Source organism: Microplitis mediator, chromosome 5 (assembly GCF_029852145.1).
Source record: "Microplitis mediator isolate UGA2020A chromosome 5, iyMicMedi2.1, whole genome shotgun sequence".
NCBI lineage: Eukaryota > Metazoa > Arthropoda > Insecta > Hymenoptera > Braconidae > Microplitis > Microplitis mediator.
Window position 1 is genome coordinate 12,271,849 of NC_079973.1, and position 25,282 is coordinate 12,297,130.

The 25,282-nt window shown below is 29.2% G+C and overlaps 1 protein-coding gene across 1 annotated transcript in view; it reads left to right on the top strand.

Moving 5' to 3' along the window:
- Positions 1 to 25,282, top strand: part of LOC130667966 (uncharacterized) — a 184,725-nt gene that overhangs the window by 154,737 nt on the left and 4,706 nt on the right. The window contains exons 5-6 of the mRNA XM_057469914.1: positions 660 to 906; positions 12,811 to 12,926. Coding sequence (XP_057325897.1) covers positions 660 to 906; positions 12,811 to 12,926 — 363 coding nt within the window. The remainder of the gene's footprint in view (positions 1 to 659; positions 907 to 12,810; positions 12,927 to 25,282) is intronic.

A 25,282-nucleotide genomic window follows, 5' to 3' on the forward strand; every position in this document is an offset into this window, starting at 1 on the left:
TCTATAAATAAGTATAAATACAATAGTTTATTACATACCTAGGCCAGTAAAATAAGAAAAATCTTAGAGCACATGTAATTGTTGGCCGAGGCTGACAAACATGTGGAAAGCCTGAGGCTTTCTTTTTTACTGACCAAGATGTGTATACTATTTTTCGGCTAAACGAAGCCGGAAAGTTGCAACTTCGTTTAGGACAGCGGCCCGAAAGTTGCCACTTTCCGTCCGGTGGGCGGAAAATTAAAATTTAAATAAAAGTTCAGATTCCTAAAAACACAAAAACTTGAATTTCTTTAAATTAAATCATCATGTTGGTTTCAAATTTTGGACAGACTAAGGTTCAGTGTATTAAAATATAATTCCAAGAGGACGACTCATTTTTCTATTTTTTTCGATTTTTTAAGCTTACTGGTTCAATTGCCCCTTGGTTCAATTGACCCCACTCTCCCCTATATATATTCAAAAAATTTAAAAGAAAAAAAAACGGATTTTTCGAAACTGACGAACTAAACTACACCCTTAATCTGAATCATACAGTAACATTTGCTGTTTATTAGAATTTTACTTGCTGTACTTTTCATGTATGTAAAAATAAAAAATTGCGGTTAGAATATTGAGACACTATAATGATACAATTTTTTCTTCTGGTATAAATGTTACAGATGCAACTAACATTTGAATCTTTTAAATTGGACAAACCAAACGATTGCGATGCCAATTTCCTCTCTGTTTTTGACAAGGAAACAGAGATGAATGCATTAGTGAAAAATTTTTGTGGCAGTATAGCTGAAACTGTTAACACAAAATCCAACATCATGTATATCAGATTCTACTTAGAAATCAAAGCGATCAACAGCAGTTTCAGATCACTAATGACTGCCATCAGAGATAAGGAACCCAATGTTCAATGTGAGTATTGAATTACTGAAATGAATCAACATCAATCATATTTGATTACTACTCCTGTACTATCTATATAAAATAATCAAAGGATTGGTTTTTATCAATCAGGATATATTAATGCTAATTATAAACCATCTGTTTGCAGAAATTATTGAATACTTATTCGTTAAATATTAAAAAATCTTTCATTTAAGCTGATGCGATTACATTTATCCATAGTTAATAAATTTTTATTTCGGCCATTGAAAAGTTAAATGAATACAGGAATTTAATATCTATATATAGCTTAACAACTTTTTGATTCGCAATAATAGAGCATTCCACACTTATTATGAATGCCATAGTGAAAAACTAGTTGAGAATTATACATTTTTATTGATGCTAAACGATTTAAAGAATCAGTGCTTAGAGAATATTTTTTTTTTTTTTAATAAAAACTACACGAACGAAAATGAAATCCGACGAGACATGGTTACATCAAATTATATTTGATCAGATATGACGTTGGATCAGATTATATCTGATCAAATCTCTCCAGATTTAATTTTGTTTTGATTGACAGTAAATCGAATTATTATATGAATTTTTTAAATATTTAAGTTTTTCTGTGAAAATTTATCGGATACAATTGAATCTGCCGAAATATAATTAGTTCGAAATTCAATGTCTGACAAGATATTACTTGATCTAATAAAGTCTGGCCAGATTTCATCAGATCTAAAGCTTTTTTTTACCGATACCTACACGGAAAGAAATGTTCGTTCAAAATTACCGTTAAATTCACTGTAATCGTGGAACATAATGCGGTGCTTTTATTTATTACCATTTTCAAATTAAAAATTACGGAAAAATGTATTTATTTTGCGGTTAGACTTCATAAAATTTACCGAAAACCAAATAAAATTTACAGTAGACTACGGTAAAATTTGTTGAAAAAAGTTAAAAATTATCTCACTAACCCACAAATGATTAGGTCGTGCCATTCGTCCCACGATTACAGTGAATTTGACGGTAATTTTTACAGAAAATTTCTTTCCGTGTATTAAATGAAAGTTTTCTAACGAAACACCGAAAACTTCTACACGGTAAGAAATCATTTGCGGACATCACTATGCCAGTATGGGCGTGAATGCTATACTGTATAGTATCGAAGATTTTTATAGGCTGTAAAATTGCGTGCATAAATGATTCGACCATTGCGGGAATAGTAAGATTGGCAATAGTTGACGCGGGCGCCGCAATGTCAGTATGGCTGTCAGGCCCATACTGCGTTGCCGTATCCACATTGTTTCTGACTGATAAGCCTACTCTAACGACATCTATATAGTTTTGGTGGTAATACGATGGTATACATTGATTGACACGCCAGAAATTATGGCATTGTAGGATGGGTCTCAGGGCATGCTGTTTCGCCGTGCCTGCTATACATACGTGTGAGCAATATAATAGCTCCAGTACTATACAGTATAGTAAATAACATCAAACTTCTGGGACTCGTTACAATACTGTCTTGAAATATTTCACATACTATTTTACCATCTGTCTTGAGACCATACTTGCATGGTGTTGAACGCCATGCATTTCTTACCGTGTATGCATTGTTAATCGATTTAGTTTTTCCGTCTGGATGTATCGATTATAATCAGCACTTGATAATCAAACTAATATTACAAATTATTACGACACAGTTTGAGCCTCTCATCTATGAAAATAAAAAATTTTCGAAATCGTTGGTTTGCCGATAGCCAATAATGTCTATACTTTTTTTATTTATTCAAAATGTTTTCTGAAACTGGACAAATATTTTGTAGCTTGTAATAAAAATAATATTTGTCATAAATAAATATTTACAAATAAAGTTAAATCGTTTGACGTTATAATATATCATTCGTTTATCAAATAACATAAAATGGATTTCGTATTAATATATTTATTTATGGAAAATATAGTCCTTCTTTCAGAGCTTGACTATATTATATTTATAATTTCAATATTTACAATATAATGTTTAATCGTATCAGCATAACTAGCTTTTATATACAATAATCGAAGAACGCGAATAATGTACACAGTCGACAAGTAAATAATTCGATGTATAACAACGCTAATACACTAATAGAAAAAAATAGTTTCCTGAACTAGTAAATAATAATAATAGTTAAACAAGACCTCAACTCTTGACTGCAGTTTCATTGATCAATATGATTTTGTTAACCGTAACAAAGTATAGTTGAAATGACTATTTATTAGTACACAGAGAGAATTTTATGGTAAAAGTTATCATCGAGTTATATTACAATTTTTAAACTGAATTTTATAATAGAAAATATCATTTAAATTATTAAATAATCAATCTGGATTGTGGTATCTACCACTTATATGGTAAAATTTACAATTGTTTATGATAATCAGAAATTATAACTTTTATTATCTTAAATAATTACTATTATTACAAACATCGTAATTTTTAATAACCTTATGGTAATAGTTACTATCAGCCTAAAAAATGACGACCATCTAAGCTAAAAAAAAATTAAGATATAAACGTTAAAGTCTGACGCTTGTCTATGTGTAATTTGTTTAAATGTGGAAGTGATAAATTTCACACACACACACACACACATACATACGCCCCCACACGTGCACGCTTACATACACACACATGCAAACATATACCCACGTACGTACACATGCACACACGCACACATGCATACACACCCGCGCACACAGATACTAATGCACACAAATACACATACATGCACACACATACCCACGCACGTACAAATGCACAAACACGAGTGCACTCATGCACACGCACATTCTTAGTTAAGAATTTTTACAACTTTTAATGGTAACAGTTACCATCTTCGGTTGTAACAAATATAATTTCTAATAGTTAGAATTAACATCTTCGATAGTAACTGTTACCACCATCATTTGTTACTGGTATCATTTTCAATAGTAAAACTAATTATTATAACCACTGAAAAATGTTGTTACCATTTTAGATAGTTAAAATTAAAAATTTTATATTGTAGATAGTATCATTAAATTCACTCCGTGTACATTTAATTATTGTTGAGTCAGCATCACCAGAAGCAAATTGTTATGGCAATTAAAGTTTATAGTCAACAAACCCAATGCGATCAAATTATCACAACCCTATAATTGCAAAGACTACTATTATAAATCTATTATTTCAATCACTTTATTAGATTAGTGCTTCCGGATATTTCAACGATCTCAATTTTAACGAAAAATTAGGGATTATTGTTTTCACGCCGATTTTCGAAAGTCGAGTTTTCATCCGCTGTCGACGTTTTGAAAGGAAACTATATGTGTGTGGACGGAAACTTTTCATATCTTTTTGAGTAATTAACTGATTGAGATGGTTCTGGTGATAATCGAAAGAGCTTGTTGGCTATCAACTTTTCTTAGAATTTTAGCTCGATCTATCAAATAGCCTCTAAGATATAGAAGAGATACGAAAAAAAAGTATCTTTGTTTTTTTAGTTTGCTTAGAATTCTTTAGAAACGGCATGAATAATCAGTTTCAAAATCTAGTCAGCTCTAGAACTCAATAAAATGCGCCGATTGCCGCCTCAACCATCAAAATCGGTTAATTTGTTCGCGAGATATCGTGGAAGAAAGAAATGCTAAAAAACGGTTTTTTTCGAAAACAATTGGATACAAAAATTTCTTCGAGCTCGAAGATCTCAAGGAGCTCGAAAACAGCGGCAAGTTTTGGGGCTGGTCTGCAGGGTCAACCGATACACAGATTTTTTTATTTTAAATCATTAACTCAATTAAAGAAATCGATTAAAATATAGATACTATAATATTCCTACATCATTTTTGAATTTAATCTAAAATAATAACAAAGATTTAGAACAGTTTTGGCAACGCTTTGTTTCAATATGATTAAAGCATTTGAACCAGTAAGCAGCTTTAGACATCAAGACCAAAGCTTCCATAATTATTTAATTGAAGTGATTAAATCTTGATTTAATATAGCAATGTGTTCAAAGCTTTATGGGAAACTAATTGCCAATTATTTCTTACAATTCCATAGACAAAATATTTAATGAAGGTCAAATTAATAAATTTATGAAATAGTTTTTAATTTAATTAGAAAAATTATCGACTTGAACTTATTTTAAATCGAAAATTCGGAAAATAGACTCATGCCAAAAATTAAAGGTACAGAAAAATTTTAGAAATTTTTTGGTGATGCAGGGCTTTGTGAAAAATAATCGTAACGAGATTTAAAAAAAAAGCATTTTATAGCTTGAAATCTCTAACTTCGATGCATTTTGGTAAAATTTTTTAAAGCTACGGCTATCGCGCAAACAATAGAATTACCGCGAGACAAAAATTTTCCAATTTTATTTTTTTTTCCAAAGAATCCACGGGCTGTTTTTTTTCGGCTAAACCATTGCATAGGTCGGTTAGAAAATTTATTCAGCTTTAATTTGGTTTTTTTTAGCCTTGTACGACAATTTGTCGCAAAGATATCAGCCTACAAACGAAAAAGGATCCTTTTCGCTCTGATCATCGATATCTCAGCTACTAAAAATTTCGAATACAAAAATAAGTCCTTTTTTTAACATTTTTTTTTTTTTTCACTTTTCCTTAAACATTTACTGAGTAACTAACGTTAGTCTTTCCATTGATATTATAACGTATACTGTTTTCGAATTCACGACGGAGACGCGAACAAATTTGGTAAACCGTATGCGGTCACCCACGTGTATACAAAATTATAAATTATAAATAATAAATACGACTCAAAATAATAATAGTTAAATATTCGTAAATAATAATATCAAACAATAAATAAAATAAAGGTGTGCCTGAACCAGCTCCTCAGGCTAGGTTAGTGAACGAGGGCGCCAGTCCGTTTTTACAAAACGGACAAAAATAATAACAAATCAGGGGAGAGATCACGAGACCAAATTTCGAGCGAGAATGTATGCACTAAGCGGAAATATAACCAAATAAATATAATAAATAAAAAAAATAGTAAGAAATGATTATTACTAAAATACATCCAGGAAATAAACAAACAAATGTTGGCTATCCCTAGAATCCTTTTATATTATTTAATTTAAATATATTTATAAATATAAATCCAATAAAATATTACAATACCAAAAATCATTTACTAAACAATAATTCTTCATAATAAATTTCAACAAATTATAATATTCTCATTACAGTCAAATAATAATAATAAAAATCAAATTAATTAAATTATCCACTGGGGAATAAAATTACAAACTACAAATTGTACTTGTTATACTCAATATTAAATTCATATATATAAAAATACTAATTTCTTTCTTGGTTTAATATTATTTACTCTGTGGAGAGAAAGACGCGGGAACTCCAAATATATTTGGCAACAGTGGGTTGCATACCATCAAATTACAAAATAAATTTTACCCAGAGAAATAATATTTTAAATACTATTGTAAGACAAGGAGTCAAATACGCTATCCTTGTCTATAATCCACTAAGGAATTTATTCGACGCGTCTACGCACGTAAACCAAACTCTGGGACATATGCCGAATATACTCAACTTATTATTACAACAATAACTCAGGTTTAATTATTAATCAATTAAATATCGCGATCAACTCCACCGAGGGTCCAGCGATAGCCGATGCAACAAATGATAATACAGATGACTTACCGGCGTTGATAATAATTTACTTCTGGAATTTTAAATAACAATTAATACGAAACTTTTACTTTCAATTCAATATAACAAGAAATTAATAATAAATTAATTTTACTTAAAAATCGTGGACAACAACACGTCCTACCTTTACAATAGCCCGGTCCTCTCTAATTATTTTTCCGCGTCGGTTTTGCGAGGGATGGGTATCACTCACGTGTTATCCCGTCTAATGACCTCGAACCCGAAATTATCAATTAAAATAAAATATTTAAACATATGACCTGACCTGAGTTATATGATAATAATAAATTAAATAACATTATTCATCGATATTCATAAACATAATAATCATTAACCCTTTAAACAATAAAATAATAATTATTTCAGTGAACTACGTGGCGGGAGGGATATATTGATTTTTATCCCCACTATATCGACTTACTCTCCCTTCAGTCGATATTCTTATACAATATATACGCGCACGTGTGCTACTAACTGAAATGAAAATATTGATTAAATACATGAAATTCAAAATAATTATCAAAACATAATCATAATAAACAATAATATCAATAATTCCTGAATAAATCATAATTAATAATTAATTAAAATAATATAAATACTTATATAATAAAATATTATAATAAATAAATGCGTTTTATTAGCTAGGAGGTGTTGTTAAATTCACGGCGAGATGCACAGTAAAAAATATTGTGTTAAAATCAACACAATTTGTGTGTTAGAAACGGTCCACACAAAATTTGTGTTAAAATTTCAACATAAAATTCGAGTAATATAAGAAGTAACTTCAACACTTTTTAAATGTTAATGGTGACACAAAAAAAATGTAAACTTTTATATTTGTACCATGGATTATTTTTAGGTTATCAAAAGTGTCAACAATTATTATTTAACATTAAACTATTTTGTGATTGTAAACATGATCCTAAAGTTAGCAGACAGTTAACAATTTTTGAATTTTTTTATCAACAAATCAATTACGAAAAAAAAAAATAAAAATATGCGCATGTAGAAAAGTAAAAAAGCTACAGATGCAATTTTACAAATTTTTTTTTTCTTTTTAAACTATACGCTGTAAAAAATCCGGAGTGAATTCGGAGTGAAATTAAATCCGAATTCACTCCGGATTCACTCCGCCACTCGGAGTTTCGGAGTTTTAAAAAAAATCACTCCGCATGCGGAGCGAATTGGGAGTTTTTTTAGCAGAGTGATCTCGGAGTGACGCGGATTTTATTTCACTCCCAATTCACTCCGGTCCGGAGTTTTAATACTTAAATAAATTTATATTTATTTATATGAAACTGCTAAACAATGTGTGTGTGTGCGAGTGTGTGTTTGCGTGCATGTGCGTGTTTGGGTGCGTGCAGGTGTTTGTGTGCGTGTGTGCGAATGTGTGCTTGTGTGTGTTCGGATGTGTGCAAATATCTGCGTGTGTGCCCGCGCGTGTGTGTGTGTGTGTGTGTGTGTGTGTGTGTGTGTGTGTGTGTGTGTGCAAATGTGGGCGTGTGTGTGTAAATGTGTGCGTGTGTGTACAAATGTGTGTGTGTGCAAATGTGTGCGTGCCCGTGTGTCTAAATATGTGTGTGCGTATGTGTGTGCGTATCAGCTGATCAATTTTGTAATACGCGAGTTTTTACTTCAATTTTATTGAGTGGAGTTATTTTTTATTAATAATGATTTCAAACCTCCTCTCCGGAGTGAATTTCACTCTGGAGGGATTAAATTAATAAAAAATTATATACTCCGCGAAAACTCCCCTTCGAAGCGAAATTCACTCCAAGGGGACTAAATAATTAAAAATTCATTCACTCCGCATTCACTCCGGATTTAATCCGCATTCACTCCGCGAATTTTTCACAGTGTACGAATCATGAACTTCGTCAAATTAATTTTTTTATGTCCAATTGAAAATAAATAATATCAATGTCACAAAAATAATAACTAACCAAGCAAAACTGATGCTTAATGGCGCTTCCCGCGTGAATAGAAGGAAGACATTTTTTTTAACACAATTCATCTGTCGTTTCACCACTTTTTTTGTGTTGATTTTAAAGTAACACTTAATAAATGTTGATAATATCGATTTTTGTACTAGGTAACACTTTTAAAGTGCTGAATAGGAGATCGATTAAAAATTTTTAAAGTAACACAAAAGATTGTGTTGATTTGACACAAAATAATCAACACAAAAAATTTAACACGGACCGTTTTTAACACAAATACACAATATTTTGTACTGTGTGGAAAAGCGCGCGCAGCGATTCACGTTTGAATCGCTACGTGACAATATTTACAAAGTTGCGGTTGATTTACTGGAAGACCAAAAAAAGTCATTGTTTTGTACTTATTTCTAATGGATACTGATGATAAAAACAAATTTTTCACCTAAAAAATGATAAAGGTCTTCTAGGAAATTTATCAAAGTTTTTAAAGCCGCTTCTTAATTTACGGTGCAATCATTGGTAGCTGAGAAATTAATGATCAAAGCCAAGGGATCCTTTTTCGTTTGTAGGCTGATATCTCTGTGACAAATTGTCGTACAAAGATAAAAAAAAAAAATTAAAGCTGAATAAATTTGTTAACCGACCTATGCATTGGTTTAGCTGAATAAGTTTTTCCACGGCCCTTGGACTCTTTGGAAAAAAAAAATATTTAGAAAATTATTGTCTTGTGGTATTTCTCCCGTGTCGAAAAATTTGATCTGATTTTAGTCTAACTGGGCGGTATTTGGACTAATTGGTCTGTTATTGAACTTCTATAAAAATTTTAATCTGTTTTTGATCTACCCGGCCGAAAAACTTAATCTGATTTTAGTCTAATTGGACTATTTGATCTGTTTTTGATCTTTTACAAAAATTTGAAGCTGTTTTCGACCTGTTGTTTTAAAAAACAATTGCGTTACGGGCAGAAAAAAGTAGATTAATTCTTGAACTTTAAAAAATTTTATTTTTGAAAATTTGCAAGTCACTAAACTAGGTTAAATCATGGACTTGTAATATTTTTATTTATGGGCAATATTTATAAAAAATATATTAAGTTACAGAATTGATTATATTTTGTTCACTATTTAGTATCTTTTGTTTAAAAATGTCGGCAGTTAATGAAAGTTTGACAGCTTTATGTTTTAGTTGTCTTGATTGAATATTTATAGCTTCAAATAAAAGTGATAAAATCGAAAATATTTTGGCATTAAGAAAACATCAATTGTATATTACTACCCTAGGCCAGAAAGTTGGATATTGCCTCGGCATCTATATTCCTTGCGTCAGAGCATCCAACTATTGGCCGTGGGTTGTATACTATTTTTCTTGATCCCCATCCGAAAATACGGAATCACGGGGGGGGGGGGGGCCCGACTTTTGCAGAGCCGAGGTGAAGCCGAGGTTTTGCTGGTCGGGGTGGGCTTAAAAAAATATATCATAAAGAAAATACAATTAATTGCACAGTGACTAAATTCTGACACTAGAAATTAAGAATAAAAAGAACATAAATAAATGAATAAATGAAAATCAATTATTAATTGCCAAATATAATGAAATTTTTATTAAATATTATGTATATATATATGTATATATATATATATATATATATATATATATATATATATATATATATATATATTAACGTATATAATCAATAACTATAATATCACGCAATAGTAATACCTTTTTTTTTAAGATAATTATCGTTTAGAATATTTAACTATTTTAGTTATTTTCATATCACGTAACAAATAATATTCGTTTATCATAATTATCTTTCTTTTCAATGTTTGATAAACGAATAAAATGCAAGGTTATGTAGAGACGTACGAGTTAGTTGCCGGTATTGCATACAGCGTGCTTGTGAATATAGCTATTACCCTACCGAGCCAGAAAAAACACGTAGTCCACCAGAGCGCGCTGTAATCCAAACGAGCCACAAAAGTCGTAGTTTCTGGCGCGAAACGCGGCACGAAAGTCTGAATTTTCGGGTCGGGGATCGAGAAAAATTCTTGTGCGACATCTTATTACGAAAGCGCATTAGCATGTTTCAAATAACAAGAAAATTAAAATAAGTTTATGAATCTGTATTATTATTATTATTTATATTTGTAAAAAGTCCTGTTTTTGATTTAAAAGCAATCGAAACAGACTCAAAATTATAGTAAATAAAATCTGTTTTTGTCCTATAAAACAATTGAACACAGACCATAAATTATAATAAAAAAGCCTGTTTTTAGTCTATCCCAGATAGGAAAGAACAACTGGGCAAGGTTTGGACCAAACCTTGGCCAAGCGTCACTAGGATTATGCAAGGCTTGGCACGTGCCTTAGCTGAGCATTGGGCCAAGGATTGGTCCAAGCCTTGGATGATAGCCATGTCCCAAGCCTTGGGAAACAAAATATCAAGCCTCGACCGAGTCTTGGGAAACGAAAAATTGAGCCTTGGCCAAGGCTTGGGAAACAAAAAATCAAGCCTCGGCCAAACCTCGGGAAGCAAAAAATCTAAGGCTCACCCAATGCTCGATCTAAAATGTTATTATTTAAATTAATAAATATAATTAAAAAAAAGTTTGATCACACTTTTATCGATATTACATTGAATTGTAATTAACTAATTACTAAATTAATGGGAAATAACGAATAAAATTATTTGGGGGCTATCGGGGTTCGAACTGAGATCCTTCTGATTACTAGGCCGGGACGCTATCCACTGTGCTAAATCTGATGTCCAGATAATCATGATTTTTTTGCTTGTTAATTATTTAAATACAATTTAATTCAGAAATATTAGATCGTAAAGATGAGGTGAAATGTAGTTTTATTTAATGAACTTAAAATTGTCTGATGAGTAATGACATATTTTTATCAATTTGTAATTTTATGATTTGATATAAATGAATAATTTAATGCAAAATAATCTGTAATCTAAAAAATCAAAAAACACGTTTTTTGGGTTCACAATAATGACAAATAAAAAATATCGAATTGTTATTTTTATTAAATAACAAATAGTAATTAAGCTAATCGAGGGGAAACGATTTATCACACCTAAAAAAATTTTTTTTGAGTATTATAAAACCAAAAATAATTGTCAAGAGAAAGAAATATATTCTTAATGTTGAAAACAATTTAATAAAAAAAAAAATTATCATTTTTTGGAGAGGGGCCTCTCTGCCCCACAAAAAAAAATTTTTTTTTGCCTTCGTATCCACCAATGATGTGAAATGTAATTTTTCTTTATGTATATTACATATAAAAAATTTGAATTTAATGAAATTTGATCAACTTTCAGAATTTTTTTTTTCAACTTTTTTAAAGGATACCCCATTTTGCCCGCCAAAAATAAAAATTTCATGTTAACTAAAGTTTTGTGCATAGCAATAACTAATTAAATGAAAATTATTGTATATCAAATAATTTTACTTTTTAAAAAATTTCAACTCTTGATATTAATAGTATACTCGGTAGACCGTTATGCCCTGGTCTTCTCTGTATACATATATGTATATAGATACATGCAAAGTTGATAATTTTAATATTAAATAAAAATTTAACCCAGGCTGAGGCATTGGCCAATGGTCAGCTGCCAAGGCTCAGCTTGACAAAAACTAAACTATCGGACCTAGCCTTGGCCGATCCTCGGGCCAATGGTCAGCGGCCAAGGCTCGATTTAACAAAAATTAAACTATCGGGCCTGGCCCTGGCCGAGGCTCGGGCCAATGGTCACTACCCAAGGCTCGGCTTAATTTAATGAAACCATTGGACCAAGCCTCGGCCGAGGCTTGGGCCAATGGTCAGCTGCCGAAGCTTGGCAAGTGACAACAGGGCCAATGCTCGGCCTATCGTCAGCCTTGGCGATTCCTACCTGGGTAAACGCGATTTAAAACAGACTAAATATCATACGACAATAAGTCTGATATTGGCCTGGATAATGACTAGTACGGACAAAAACAGATTAAATTCCTAAATAAAATAAATACGATTTATAAACTTCAATTAAAGAAAAACTGTTTGAATTTATTATTTATTTTTAACCAGATCTAATTTTTTGACCCGGGCTCATGTTTACACAATAGTCGTAGCTTCAAAAAAATGTTGATCGAAATGCATCAAAACTCGAGATTTCAAGCGATATCTGTTCCTTTTATTTTTGGTATGAGTTTATATATTAATTAAATTGATGAAAAAAAATAATAATAATTGTAAATGTGTTAAACAGCATGCAAAGAGGATGAATATGATTGTGACGACGCTACGTGCATCGCTGGATTTTTACGATGCAATGGCCGTGAAAATTGTCGCCTCAAATGGGATGAAGACCAATCTATTTGTTTGGTGAGTTATTTTTTTATTTAAACATATAATAATAGTAAATTTTCTTTAAAAGTAACAATAATAAAATAACCATATTTTCACTAATAACCTGTCATACTAAAGACCAAAATATTTTGTAGTCAGGCATAATATAATAAATTTACGATGACTGTAGTTCCAAATAATCCTGTTGGATATAGTACAGTCACATATCTCGATTGTTTCATGAGACAATGTAGATGCCTGACAACAAATGAGAGCTTTCGGTTAACGATACTCAATACCTCTACTTTTGGCCAAGTACCAGAACAAGGCAACGAACAATACATTGTTGGCCAAGACGGGATATTAATTTTATACAATCTCTTATTTTATGAGATTTCGTATAAATTTTCTGTTTTCTTACTATATATATGTTATTACCAAATACATTTTTTAAATTTCTTCTTCAATAACTTAAAATTTTTCTTTCGAAATTTCAATTTTACCGCTCATCTTACAAAAATAAACAGTTTATTCAAATTCACGTATATGGTTCACGTCTATGGTATACCATCGAGAAACTATTACCAATGTCATTCTCTTCAGCTGTTACTACTAATACATTAACATTTAAGTGACATTACACACTTTACTTGTATTTGAAAGTCTAAGAAGAGTTGAAATCCATTTTTGATAGAAAAATTTTAAAACACAAAATCGATTAATTTCACTGACAATGAAAAGTTCAAAATTTATAATCAAACACCTTATAAGGTAAAAGCACCAATTATTGACACTATAAGAGACAATATTGTAATTCCATTTTTTTAAACATATTAACGATTAATATTATTGAATTTTAATTTTAACATTGTCTTATTTAGTCATTTAACTAAACAAAGTCATTTTTTATAATAATAAATTACATTTACTAATTAATTTAAAGCGATAAAATAAGTTACTTGGATACACCAATTATTGACAAGTTAAAAACCCGACTGATCTAACTATTGACACACGGAGAAAAAAATTTGTTCCTTGAATGATCTAAAGTATAGCAACTCGTAGATCGTTACCTCAACAATATGTTTACTTATGGTAACAATACCGTATCGTTCCTGTAACTATCCATTAGATAGCTGAGAGCCCTATACGACTTTCCGTAGTCGTCATCACACACGGCACCACCTAACCTATTCAAGCATCCATTTTCGCGTCTATTTTGTGTATCGGGTATAATTGTTGCTAGCAGACTCTTAATAAATACTTTATTTTATTTAATCAAAATTATTTATTTATCATTATTTATTGATGATATAGTATATTACGACACTAGGCCAGAAAGTTGAATTTCCTGGCGGATGTGATATGAAAGCCGAGGCGAAGCCGAGAATTAAAAACTCTGTGAAAGAATTAAAAACTCTGTGAATTTCACTCCAGAGGGATTAAATTAATAAAAAATTATCTACTCCGTTAAAACTCCCCTCGGAGTGAATTTTACTCCGAGGGGAGTGAATAATTAAAAATTCATTCACTCCGCATTCACTGCGGATTTAATCCGCATTCACTCCGCGAATTTTTTACAGTGTATAGTTCTCAGAACAACATTTTTTTCTCCGTGCATGCTGTTGCTCCAATTAAAAATTGGATTGAAAATCATCGTTTCAAAAGACTGCTTTTCTAACCGCAATAGTTAAGAAAATTGACGCTTACAAGCTGTTTCGATAAACTCGAATGAATTTTATTTTTTTTATTAATGAATATTTAATATTTTTCACTAACAATAATTTTTTTTCGATTTTTTAAATTATATAGAATGTTTGAAAATGTATACGATCATTATTAATGTAGTAGGCAATTAAAAATGTTCTAAAATAGGATAGGGCGTCAATAATTAGATCCCCGTCAATAATTGGTGCTTTTACCTTATTTGTATAATGAACTAACACTCATTCAAAGTTGAAAAATTAAATCCAAAACACAGTAAGGATTGGAAAAGATAGAATCTGTCAAGGCAAACGTATTTATTTACTCTAGCAAAGTTAAAAAAAAAATCATATTTCTGTCTCGGATTAAGAATTTTTTTCTATGAAACAATAGGCGCTTTCAGTTTACACGACCAGGTGTCACACTGAAACTGAGCAATTCCCAATAGTAAAAAGAAAAAAAAAGCGTTTGCGACGCATGGGATTGAGATGTATTATTAAAAACTGTGAAAATGAGATGGCCAAAATATACGCACCCTTCCCACTTCGGATTTAAAGCGACCAGAGATGGACAAATACAGGCTTGCGGTTGCCTTCAAAGAGAGCCCGGGTTCGAAAAAGAAAAAAAATGATGTTCGGGATTGTGTATAGAAACAGGCTATTAATTGAATATAAAAAAAATGTAAAAACTAAAATAGTGGATATCAAAGGGTTCATCTTAAGATGATTCCGATTACAATAAGAAAAGAAGTCAATCCAGTGCATCGTTCATGAGACACTATGTGTTCACATCCAAACATTCAAATTAACAGTCCACTTGATGTACACCAGAAATTTTTTTGAATTTTTTTTTTAACTTCCCGCTAAGAAAATTGAAAATTTTCAAAAATTCGGGAAGTCATTGGTTTCGGTCCAATTTTCGAAAATCGAATTTCTAAGAAATCTTGACGTTTTGAGATTCTAGGAATCTATTCTGACTTATTTCGCAATGATGTTCGAATGTATGTATGTACGTACGTACGTATGTACGTACGTAAATATCTCTAACTTTTGAACGGATGAACCAATTTTGATCGTCAAGGTGACATTCGACGCGGCTTGTCAATATATAAAAGCTGTGAAAAATTATGCTTGATCGGTAGGGCTCGTTCAGAGATATTCCAAACATAAAATTTTTTCAAAAATGTTTTTTTTTTTGGATAACTTGTAATGTGCTCGATGGATTAATTTCAAAATCAACTAGGCTCTAAAACTTGATAAGCTTATAAATGCCCATAAGAAAGGCGATTCAAGAGTATTCAAAAGCATTCAAAAGCATTGAAAAGTATTTAAAATTTTTTTTTTCTAATTGTTTTAAATCGTTTTTTTAAAGAAGGGAGCCGTGTCAAATGCCATCTCAACCATAAAAATCGGTCAATTCGTTTGAGAGATATCGTTGGAGAAAGAATGGTAAAAAACATTTTTTTTTTTAAAGAACGGCATACAAAAGTATTTTCGAGCTCACGGAGCTCGTTTTAGGGCTGGCCTGCAGGGTCAACCGATAGACCAATTTTTTAATGAAAATCTGAGTAAGAGAACTTTAGAGTACAATAGAGTTGTCCAATAGTCTATCCTCTTAAGATCAGTAAGTTTTTTACTATTTAAGCTTTATTTAAAATTCATGGAGTTGATTTAAGTTTGCCGACACCCGGATTTTTCGTTTGGCTACAATAGACAACTACATTTTCCCTTAGCGTTTGGGATGTGCAATATTGTGTATTTCTTAAGTTCGCATTATGATGAATATGCATCGGGTTACTTTGAGAAAAAAAATTTTCTTCAACATACCAACCACAGAATGTTCAATTTTAACATCAAAGCAAGTGCATTCGATAAAGTTATTTTCCTTTATACTATTACTGTTGCTGTACAAACATAGAAAGGTAGTAGCTATCGTCAAACACTCACTCACACGTACTAAAATAAGTGATGAAGTCTTACGGTTTTTGGCCTTTTACAAAATTTTTGACGTGCTCAGTAACTTCAATTTTTGCATTTATGACCAAAAAATAAACTATTCTTGGAATAAATTTAGAAAAAACAAAAAAATTCTTAATAAGACATTTTGTTTATTTCATTATTTTATTGACCTTTTCGTTATGATATACAGCCAATAAAAATTTGTGCATATCTCAAACTCTGTGGAAATTACCAGTAGTACAAATACTAATTCGAATACAGAATTCCAAGTATAGTGACAACGATAGGTATATACAATTCCATCGGGAAAAGACCTATATTATCCAATAATCCAAGTAAATATTTGATTTTCCCCCGGAGATTCAAGAAAAAGTTGTATTTCCATCAACAACAACAACAACAATAACAACAACAACAACAATTTTTCTCTACTAAACGGTACTTTGATTGCTAGAATTAAAAACGCATGGGATTCATTAGACCTGACTGAATTGAAAAGTGGAATGGCAGATCCATGAACTATGGAACTATTATAAAATAATCTTCTCGATATTCACGAGTTTATGAAGAAGCAGCCAACTCCGAATCATGATAGAAATGATCGTTTGAAGCTATCGAATTGAGCTTGATGTTTATTGAAATAAAACGACATAATGTTACGTTTTATTGACCTAGAGCTATGAATCAAACAAAGTGGATGGCCAAGCAAATATACTCTATAGCAATCTTTCTTTTACGAGCTAATTTTATACAAAAATTAACAGAAGAAGAGAGTCTTTCTGTAGTTTTCGTATTTATTGTAAAAATTTGTAAACGAATATGTTTTACGCCATCATTATCTATCAAGGCGTCGAATTTGGTTATTAATGAAGAAAATTGATGCATAGCTTTCAATTTATTTATGATAAAATCTACGCTGCTTCGGGTGAAATTTAATATTATTTGAGGTATCTAAATTCTGAAACTCGTTTATAAGCTGTATTTGATGAAATGTAGATGCAGAAACAATGAAACTAGTTGAAAAATTATTCAAATCTTTAAACGATACCGATGAACTTAATTTCTCAGCCAAATTTGAGTTCTTAAGAGAGTGAAAATATTCTTTTTTAGATATTCTAAATTTATTCGAACAAGAATTAAGTAAATACGACTAAATACCACTACACGAAAAGAAAATTATGGAAACGGTTCCCATAATTCTATAAAATTTTTTCCGATACCAACAAACACTTATCCAAAAATTTAAAGGAACAAAAAAATTTTATAAATTGTTCAGTGATTTTTGGAAGGCTGTATTTTCGTGAAAAATGATCGTATCGAAAAGATGAAAAAAGCAAATTGAAGCTTGAAATCTCTAGTTTGAAGATCTTTCAGCAAAATAAATTTTTGAGCCACGGTTTTTGCGGAATCATAGGAAAAAGGTCGAGACAAAATTTTTCCAAATTCTTAGTTTTTTTTTAATTTTACGGGGCCGGGAAAATTTGTTTCGAAAAAAACAATTTATGGCTCGTTTAGGAACTTTAATCAGCTACAATTTGCTTTTTGTTGTTTCTCTGAACGACAGTTTGCTGCTGAAATATCAGCCTTCAAATAAAAAAGGATCCTTTCGTCTTTGATTATCGAAATCTCAGCAACTAATGGTCGCACAGTAATTTGAAGGACAGTTTGAGAAACTTGAATGAATTCTCTACAAGATCCAATTTCGATTTAAAAAAAAAAAAATTTTTTTTATCCTTAACATCAATTTGAAAAACCCACAAAAAATGGCCATTTTCTGGTTTTTTAGTCAACTCATCGTTACTTTGCAAATATTGATGGAAAAGTCAATGTTGCCAGGTGATTTTGCTTAATGTACCCCCAAAAACCCTGAAAATTTTCACATTGATCCATTGAACCGTTTGTCCGGCACGATTGCTTAAAGTTTTGCAAAACAATTAAAGGAACAAGTTTTGTTCCTTAAATTGTATAATCGTTATTAAAATGAAAAAATTAATTTTTTTCGGATTTTCTTTCATTCTTGCGTTAGTTATTCAATACATGTAAGGTAAAGAGAAAAAAAAAACAAATTTTCCTTCAAATTACTATGCAACCATTAGTTGCTGAGATTTCGATAATCAAAGACAAAAGGATCCTTTTTTATTTGAAGGCTGATATCTCAGCAGCAAACTGTCGTATAGAGAAATAACAAAAAGCAAATTGTAGCTGATTAAAGTTCCTAAACGAGCCATAAATTGGTTTTTTTGAAAAAAATTTCCTGGTCCCGTAGACTTAAAAAACAAAACTAAAAATTTGGAAAAATTTTGTCTCGACCTTTTTCTTATGATTCCGCAAAAACCGTGGCTTTAAAAATTATTTTGCTGGAAGATCTTTAAACTAGAGATTTCAAGCTTCAATTTGCTTTTTTCATTTTTTCGATACGATCATTTTTTACGAAAATACAGCCTTCCAAAAATCACTAAACAACCCGGGAAAAAATGTTTTTATAAAATTTTATAAAATAATGTAAAATTTTATACAATTTTATAAAATTTTGTAAGATTTTATAAGATTTTACAGCAAAACTTTATAAAAATTCATACAATTTTATAAAATTTTATAATATTTTATACAATTTTATAAAATCTTATAAAATTTTATAAAATTCAATAAAATTTTATAAAGTAAGCTCTGAGTAAGGAACGTAATAGATGAATGTAATTTTATAAAATTGTATGACATTTTATAAAATAGTATAAAATTATATAAAATTTTATAAAGTTTTACACAATTGTATAAAATTATATAAAATTTTATACAATTTTATAAGACTGTACAGCGAAATTTTATAGAATTTCATATGATTTTATATAATTTTATCAAATTTCATAGAATTTTATAAATATTTATAAAATTTTATATGGCAAGATCTTAAAAAGGAAGTAATAATTAGATGAAATTTTATGTAATTGTACGAAATTTTATAAGATTTTATAAAATTGTATAAACTTTTATATAATTTCATAAAATTATATAAATTTTTATACAATCTTATACTATTTTATAAAGTAATTTCTTAGTGAGGGAAGTAATAATTAAATGAAATTTGATATAATTGTATGAAATTTTATAAAGTTTTATACGATTTCATAAAATTATATAAAATTTTATACAATTTTATAAAGTAATTCCTTAGAAGGGAAGTAATATTTAGATGAAATTTTATAAAATTTTATAATGTTTTATACAATTTCATAAAATTATATAAAATTTTATACAATCTTATACAATTTTATATAATTTTATGAAGTAAGTCCTTAGAAGAGAAGTAATATTCAGATGAAATTTTATAAAATTTTATAAAGTTGTAGACGATTTCATAAAATTATATGCAATCTTATAAAATCTTATACAAATTTATACAATTTTATAAAGTAAGATCTCAAAAGAGGAGTAATAATTAGATAAAATTTTATATAATTGTATGAAATTTTATAAAATAATATAAAATTTTATAATATTTCATAAAACTTTAGAGAATTTGATGTCACTATTGCATCTAGTGTGGGGTAGCATTTTGTAAAATTTGATAAAATTTCACACAATTTTATAAAGTTTATTACAATTGATTATAAAAATTGTTAGAAATTCAAAGTAAATAGACAAAATTTTCAATGGCCATAAAAAAAAAATTTCATTTTTGCGGGCAAAATATGGTGATAAACAAATATGAAAATTACATTATCAAAAATATAATTGATTACCTAAATATATGCAGGGTACCCCCAGAAAAATGTAGAAAAAAACAAATTCTGAATATTGAATAAGTTTGATTTTATTAAAATTTTTTGTAAGTTATTTACATTAAAAAAAAATATATTTTACACAATTATTGGATGCAAAGGAAGATAAAAAAGTTTTTAATAGTTTTTATCATAATACAAAATTCTTTAACGTTTTTCGACCGGCACTAGATTCTTGAAAAAGTTTAACGAAAAAAAATTCAAAATAATGCTCAATTATATCTACAAAAGTAATTTTGGGATGGTTATAATAGATTTAAAAAAAAAAATTTTTTTTTCATAAAATTTTAGAAGTACCTCGTTTTGCCTACCCCCGCCGCCCCTTTCTCTTACATATATATATATATATATATATATATATATATATATATATATTACAAAATGTGATAATTTTGAATTTAATGTTTTTAAACTTTTATTTTGTCAACTATCAATTGAAATTAATTCTTCATTACTCAAGGAAAAATTCAAAGGTTTCGCCATTAATTCAAAAATATAAATCATTAAAAATCAATAAATTTAATTAATTTTAAAATTTTATGTCCATTAAACAATCGATAGTTGAGTTATTCAAATCTTTTTTTTATATATTATTATAAATTAATACTATAAAATATGGCTGATAAGAATTCATGAGTAATCATAAATACAGCCACGAATATTTCTAAGCTACAAGTGACCAATAGACGAGCGTAGCAGACAACGATTCTTCAATAACAAAAGTTAAACAGCATCGAGGGTGGCCATAAATTGGATGGGTGACCCGTCCCGGAAAAAAAAAATCATTTTATAAAATTTTATGAAATTTTACAAAGTTTCATAAAATTTTATAAATTCTTATAAAACTTCATAAAATTTTATAAAACTTTATAAAATTTGATAAAATTTTACCAGGCCATTTTCAGTATAAAATTTTATAAAATTTTATAAAATGTTAGTACTAAAATTTTGTAAAATTTTATAAAATTTTATAAAAACATTTTTTCCCGGGAATTTATAAAATTTTCTTGTTCCTTTAATTCTTTGGATAAGTGTAGGAATTATAACCATAAATTATGGGAGTAGTTCCTACAATTATAGGAATGTTTCCCATAATTATAGGCACAGTTTCTATAATTATGGCTACCCATAACATTACAGGATTGGTTCCTATAATATTATGGGAATCATTCCTACAATATATAGAAATAAACTCTATATTTAATAGGAATCATTCCCATAAATTGTAGGGACCATTTCCATAATATTATAGAAATGGTTCCCATAATACTATTGGAATAGTTCCTATACCATTATGGGAGTCATTCTCATAATATTATGGGAATAGTTCCTATACTGTTATAGGAACCATTCCTATAATATTAAAGGAATGTTTACCATATTATTATGAAAAAATTAATTTGAAGGAAAGTGTGGTAATCACTTCTACAATGCACAGAAATATTATTAAATATAAAAATAATAATTCAAACATTGAAAACAAAATTCGTTGGCAAAAACATTAAAATTTTTAACAAAAATTTTTTGTTTTTTTAACAAATTTAGCGTCGAAGAAGCTTCATTTGAATCTGTCCGTATCGTGAGGGAAATTTCTACACTATTTTGCAAAAAAAAATTTTTATAATATCATGGGAACCATTCCCATGTTTGTATAGGATCTATTTCTATACCATTATGGGAATGGTTCCCATAATGGTATGGGAACTATTTCTATTGGGGAGCCTGGGACACGAAGGCCCCCCTCAAAAATTAGGTAAAAAAAATCTTTTTTTATTTTCCGTCAAATAATGACCTCTGCAATATTTTTGTCATATTTTAGGCCAATATGTGACATGTGAGGTAAAATAGGCCACTCTAAAAAATGATATTTTTTTTTATTTTCCGTCAAGTTATGACCTTTATAATGTTTTTATTATATTTTAGGTGAATATGTGATATGTGAGGCAAAGTGAACTACTCGAAAAAAACATTGTAACGAAAAAATTATGTTTATTTTTATTATCCGTCAAGTTAATTTTTTCGTCACAACTTTTTTTTGAGTGGTCCATTTTCCCCTACATATCACATATTCACCTAAAATATGATAAAAAAAATGTAGAGGTCATAATCTGACGGGAAATAAGAAAAAATTTTTTTTTATAACTTTTTGGGGAGGGGTATTCGTGCCCCAGAAAAAAAAAAAATTTTTTTTTCGATTTTTTGCAAAATTTCGACTGATTCTTCCGAAATAGACGGAAAATAAACGTATTTGATGGTTAAAAGCCACAAAAAGAAAAAATCGGTTTAAGGGGGCCTTCGTGCCCCAGGCTCCCCTACTATCATGGGAACTATTTCCATAATGCGTAGCAAAAGTTCCCATAATTTTCTTTCCGTGTATAGACAAACCAACACCATTAAAATTATTAATTGGATTCAATTTTTGTACATTAACTTTCACGTAAACCGTCTCAATCAGTATCAGCGTTGTCCATTAGAACATTCTCATTATATATAATTGTAACTTTTCATTTAATGCATCTATTATAATAACTTTAGTTTAGCCAGGGTTTGAAGCAAGATAATATCGAACAATCTATAATTTGCAAGGCATAAGCATAAAAATGACTAATAAAATTAAATTTTAAACGCTTCATAATTTTATGGATCGTCACTTGTCTACAATTCCTCGACCAAATGGACTCTACTTGTAAAGCAGGCATGCGGTTGCGACTGCGGTTAATGCCCCTAGCACGAGTAGAATAGGAATTGTTTTAGTCAAGCGCCTCGCAAACTGCCTGAAGTCTCAGTGCTATTGTAATGAACTCTTTGAATTGAAAAATGAAAAAAAAATAAAAATAAGTAAACAAATAAACAATCTCACAGTACTCAAAACCGCATAGCTCTTAGTTTTTTTCATTCTTTCACACTACTAAAAATTTTCTTCAACAGAATTTATTTAGGACAAATATTTATGTACGTCACGATAAAAGCTTTTTATTCTTTAGATTTTTATAAAAGCATAAGAATGTACAGTAAAATAAGATAATAAGCTTAAAAAATATATACTCTGTTTAAAATAAAATGAAATTTTTTTTTTATAAACAGTAAGCTATTACTTATAAAGGCCAAAGACGTCGCATTTTTTAAATGTAGTTATCAGTTTTGTACTATGGGAATGTCCGACACAGGGTTGCAAATTTTTTAATTAAAAAAATTACAATTATTATTATTAAAAAAATTAATAATCGAAATGATTTGGATTATTCATTTTTTTGAAAATGGAAAATAAAAGCCATTTTTATTTTGATTTAAAAAAAAATGGTTAATGTAAATTATATTAATTAATTATTTTGTCCAAAATTGTTAATTGAAACGATTTAAATGATTAATTTTTCCAAAAATGCTTAATTAAAAGTATTTTAATTACCTATTTTTGAAAAAATGTATAATCAAGGGAAGGGGGGGGGGGCAAAAGGGGGTAGGGTAGGCAAAACGGGGTACCCCCAAAATTTGATAAAAATAAATTTAATATTTTAAATGGTTTTTAAACATTTCAAAAACACTTCTGTAAATATAATTAAGCGTTACTTTGAATTTTTTTTGGTAAACTTTTTCAAAAATCAATTGTCGGTTGAAAAATATTACTGACGTTTGTTTTATGATAAAAACTATAAAAATTATTTTTCTTCTACTATATCCAATAAACACGTAAAATATAATTTTTCTTTATGTAAATTACTTAAAAAAAAATTCAACTTAATCAAATTCGTTTAAAATCCAGAAATTTTTTTTTTTTACCTTTTTTAGGGGGTACCCCACTTTGCCCGCAGAAATGAAAAATTTTTTTTTTCAACGGTAACTGAAAATTTCTTCTATTTACTTTGAATATCATTAAAAAAAAAAAAGATTTAGCGTATTTGAGTCCTCGAAAACTTGATATTTCCTTAAGTACCCCCTTTTGTCCCTCCCACCCATATAATTATTTAAATTTTAAATTTTTTGAAAAATGTGTAGTTAAAAGTATTTCAATTTTTGAATGTTTGAAAAATGAGTAATGAAAATTATTTCAATTTTTAATTTTTTAAAAAATAGATAATTACAATTATTTTAATTTTCTATTTGTGAAAAAATATTTTTGAAATATTTGTGAAAAAATATATCCAGCTGGATAATTAAAATTATTTTAATTATCTACACGCACACACATATGCACGTACACATGCGCACACGCACACACATACGCACCCACACATACACGCGCGCACATACGGGCACACGTTACTATCATCAATTGTTACTGTTATCATTTTCAATGGTAAAAGTTAATGATTATAATCACTGAAAAGTTTTTTACCATTTCAAACAGTTAAAATTAAAAATTTTGTATCGTAAATAATATAGTTAATTTGAATTATTCATTTTTCATTAAATGGATAATTATAAGTATTTTGATTTTTAATTTAAAAAAAATGGATTAATGAAACTTCTTTTATTTTCCATTTTTCAAAAAATGGATGATGGAAAAGATTTAATCAATCTATTTCTCAAAAAATGGATAATGAAAATAATTTAATTAAACCATTTTTCAAAAATTGGAAAATGTAAGTTCTTTTAATTTTTAATTAAATAAAAAATGATTAATGTATCTTATCGTCATTATTGCATTTAAACGAAAAAGGATAATTACTATCTGATCAAATACTAAATTATGAAAAAGTTAATAATTAAAATAATTTTAAATTAAACATTCATTTTTTATCAATCAATTATATCAAAATTGCATTTTAAAAAAATGCATTTTTTGCAACCCTGGTCCGACAATTAACGTCGTGGTTGAAGTCTTAGACATACAGTTCCGTCCATTACTGCATTAGAGAAACGCCCATCAAAGTAGGGAAGCCACTGATGTAATCCTCGTAACGTTTCAACCCAAACCAAATCTAATGATTTCGTCGAGATATTTCAAGAGCTT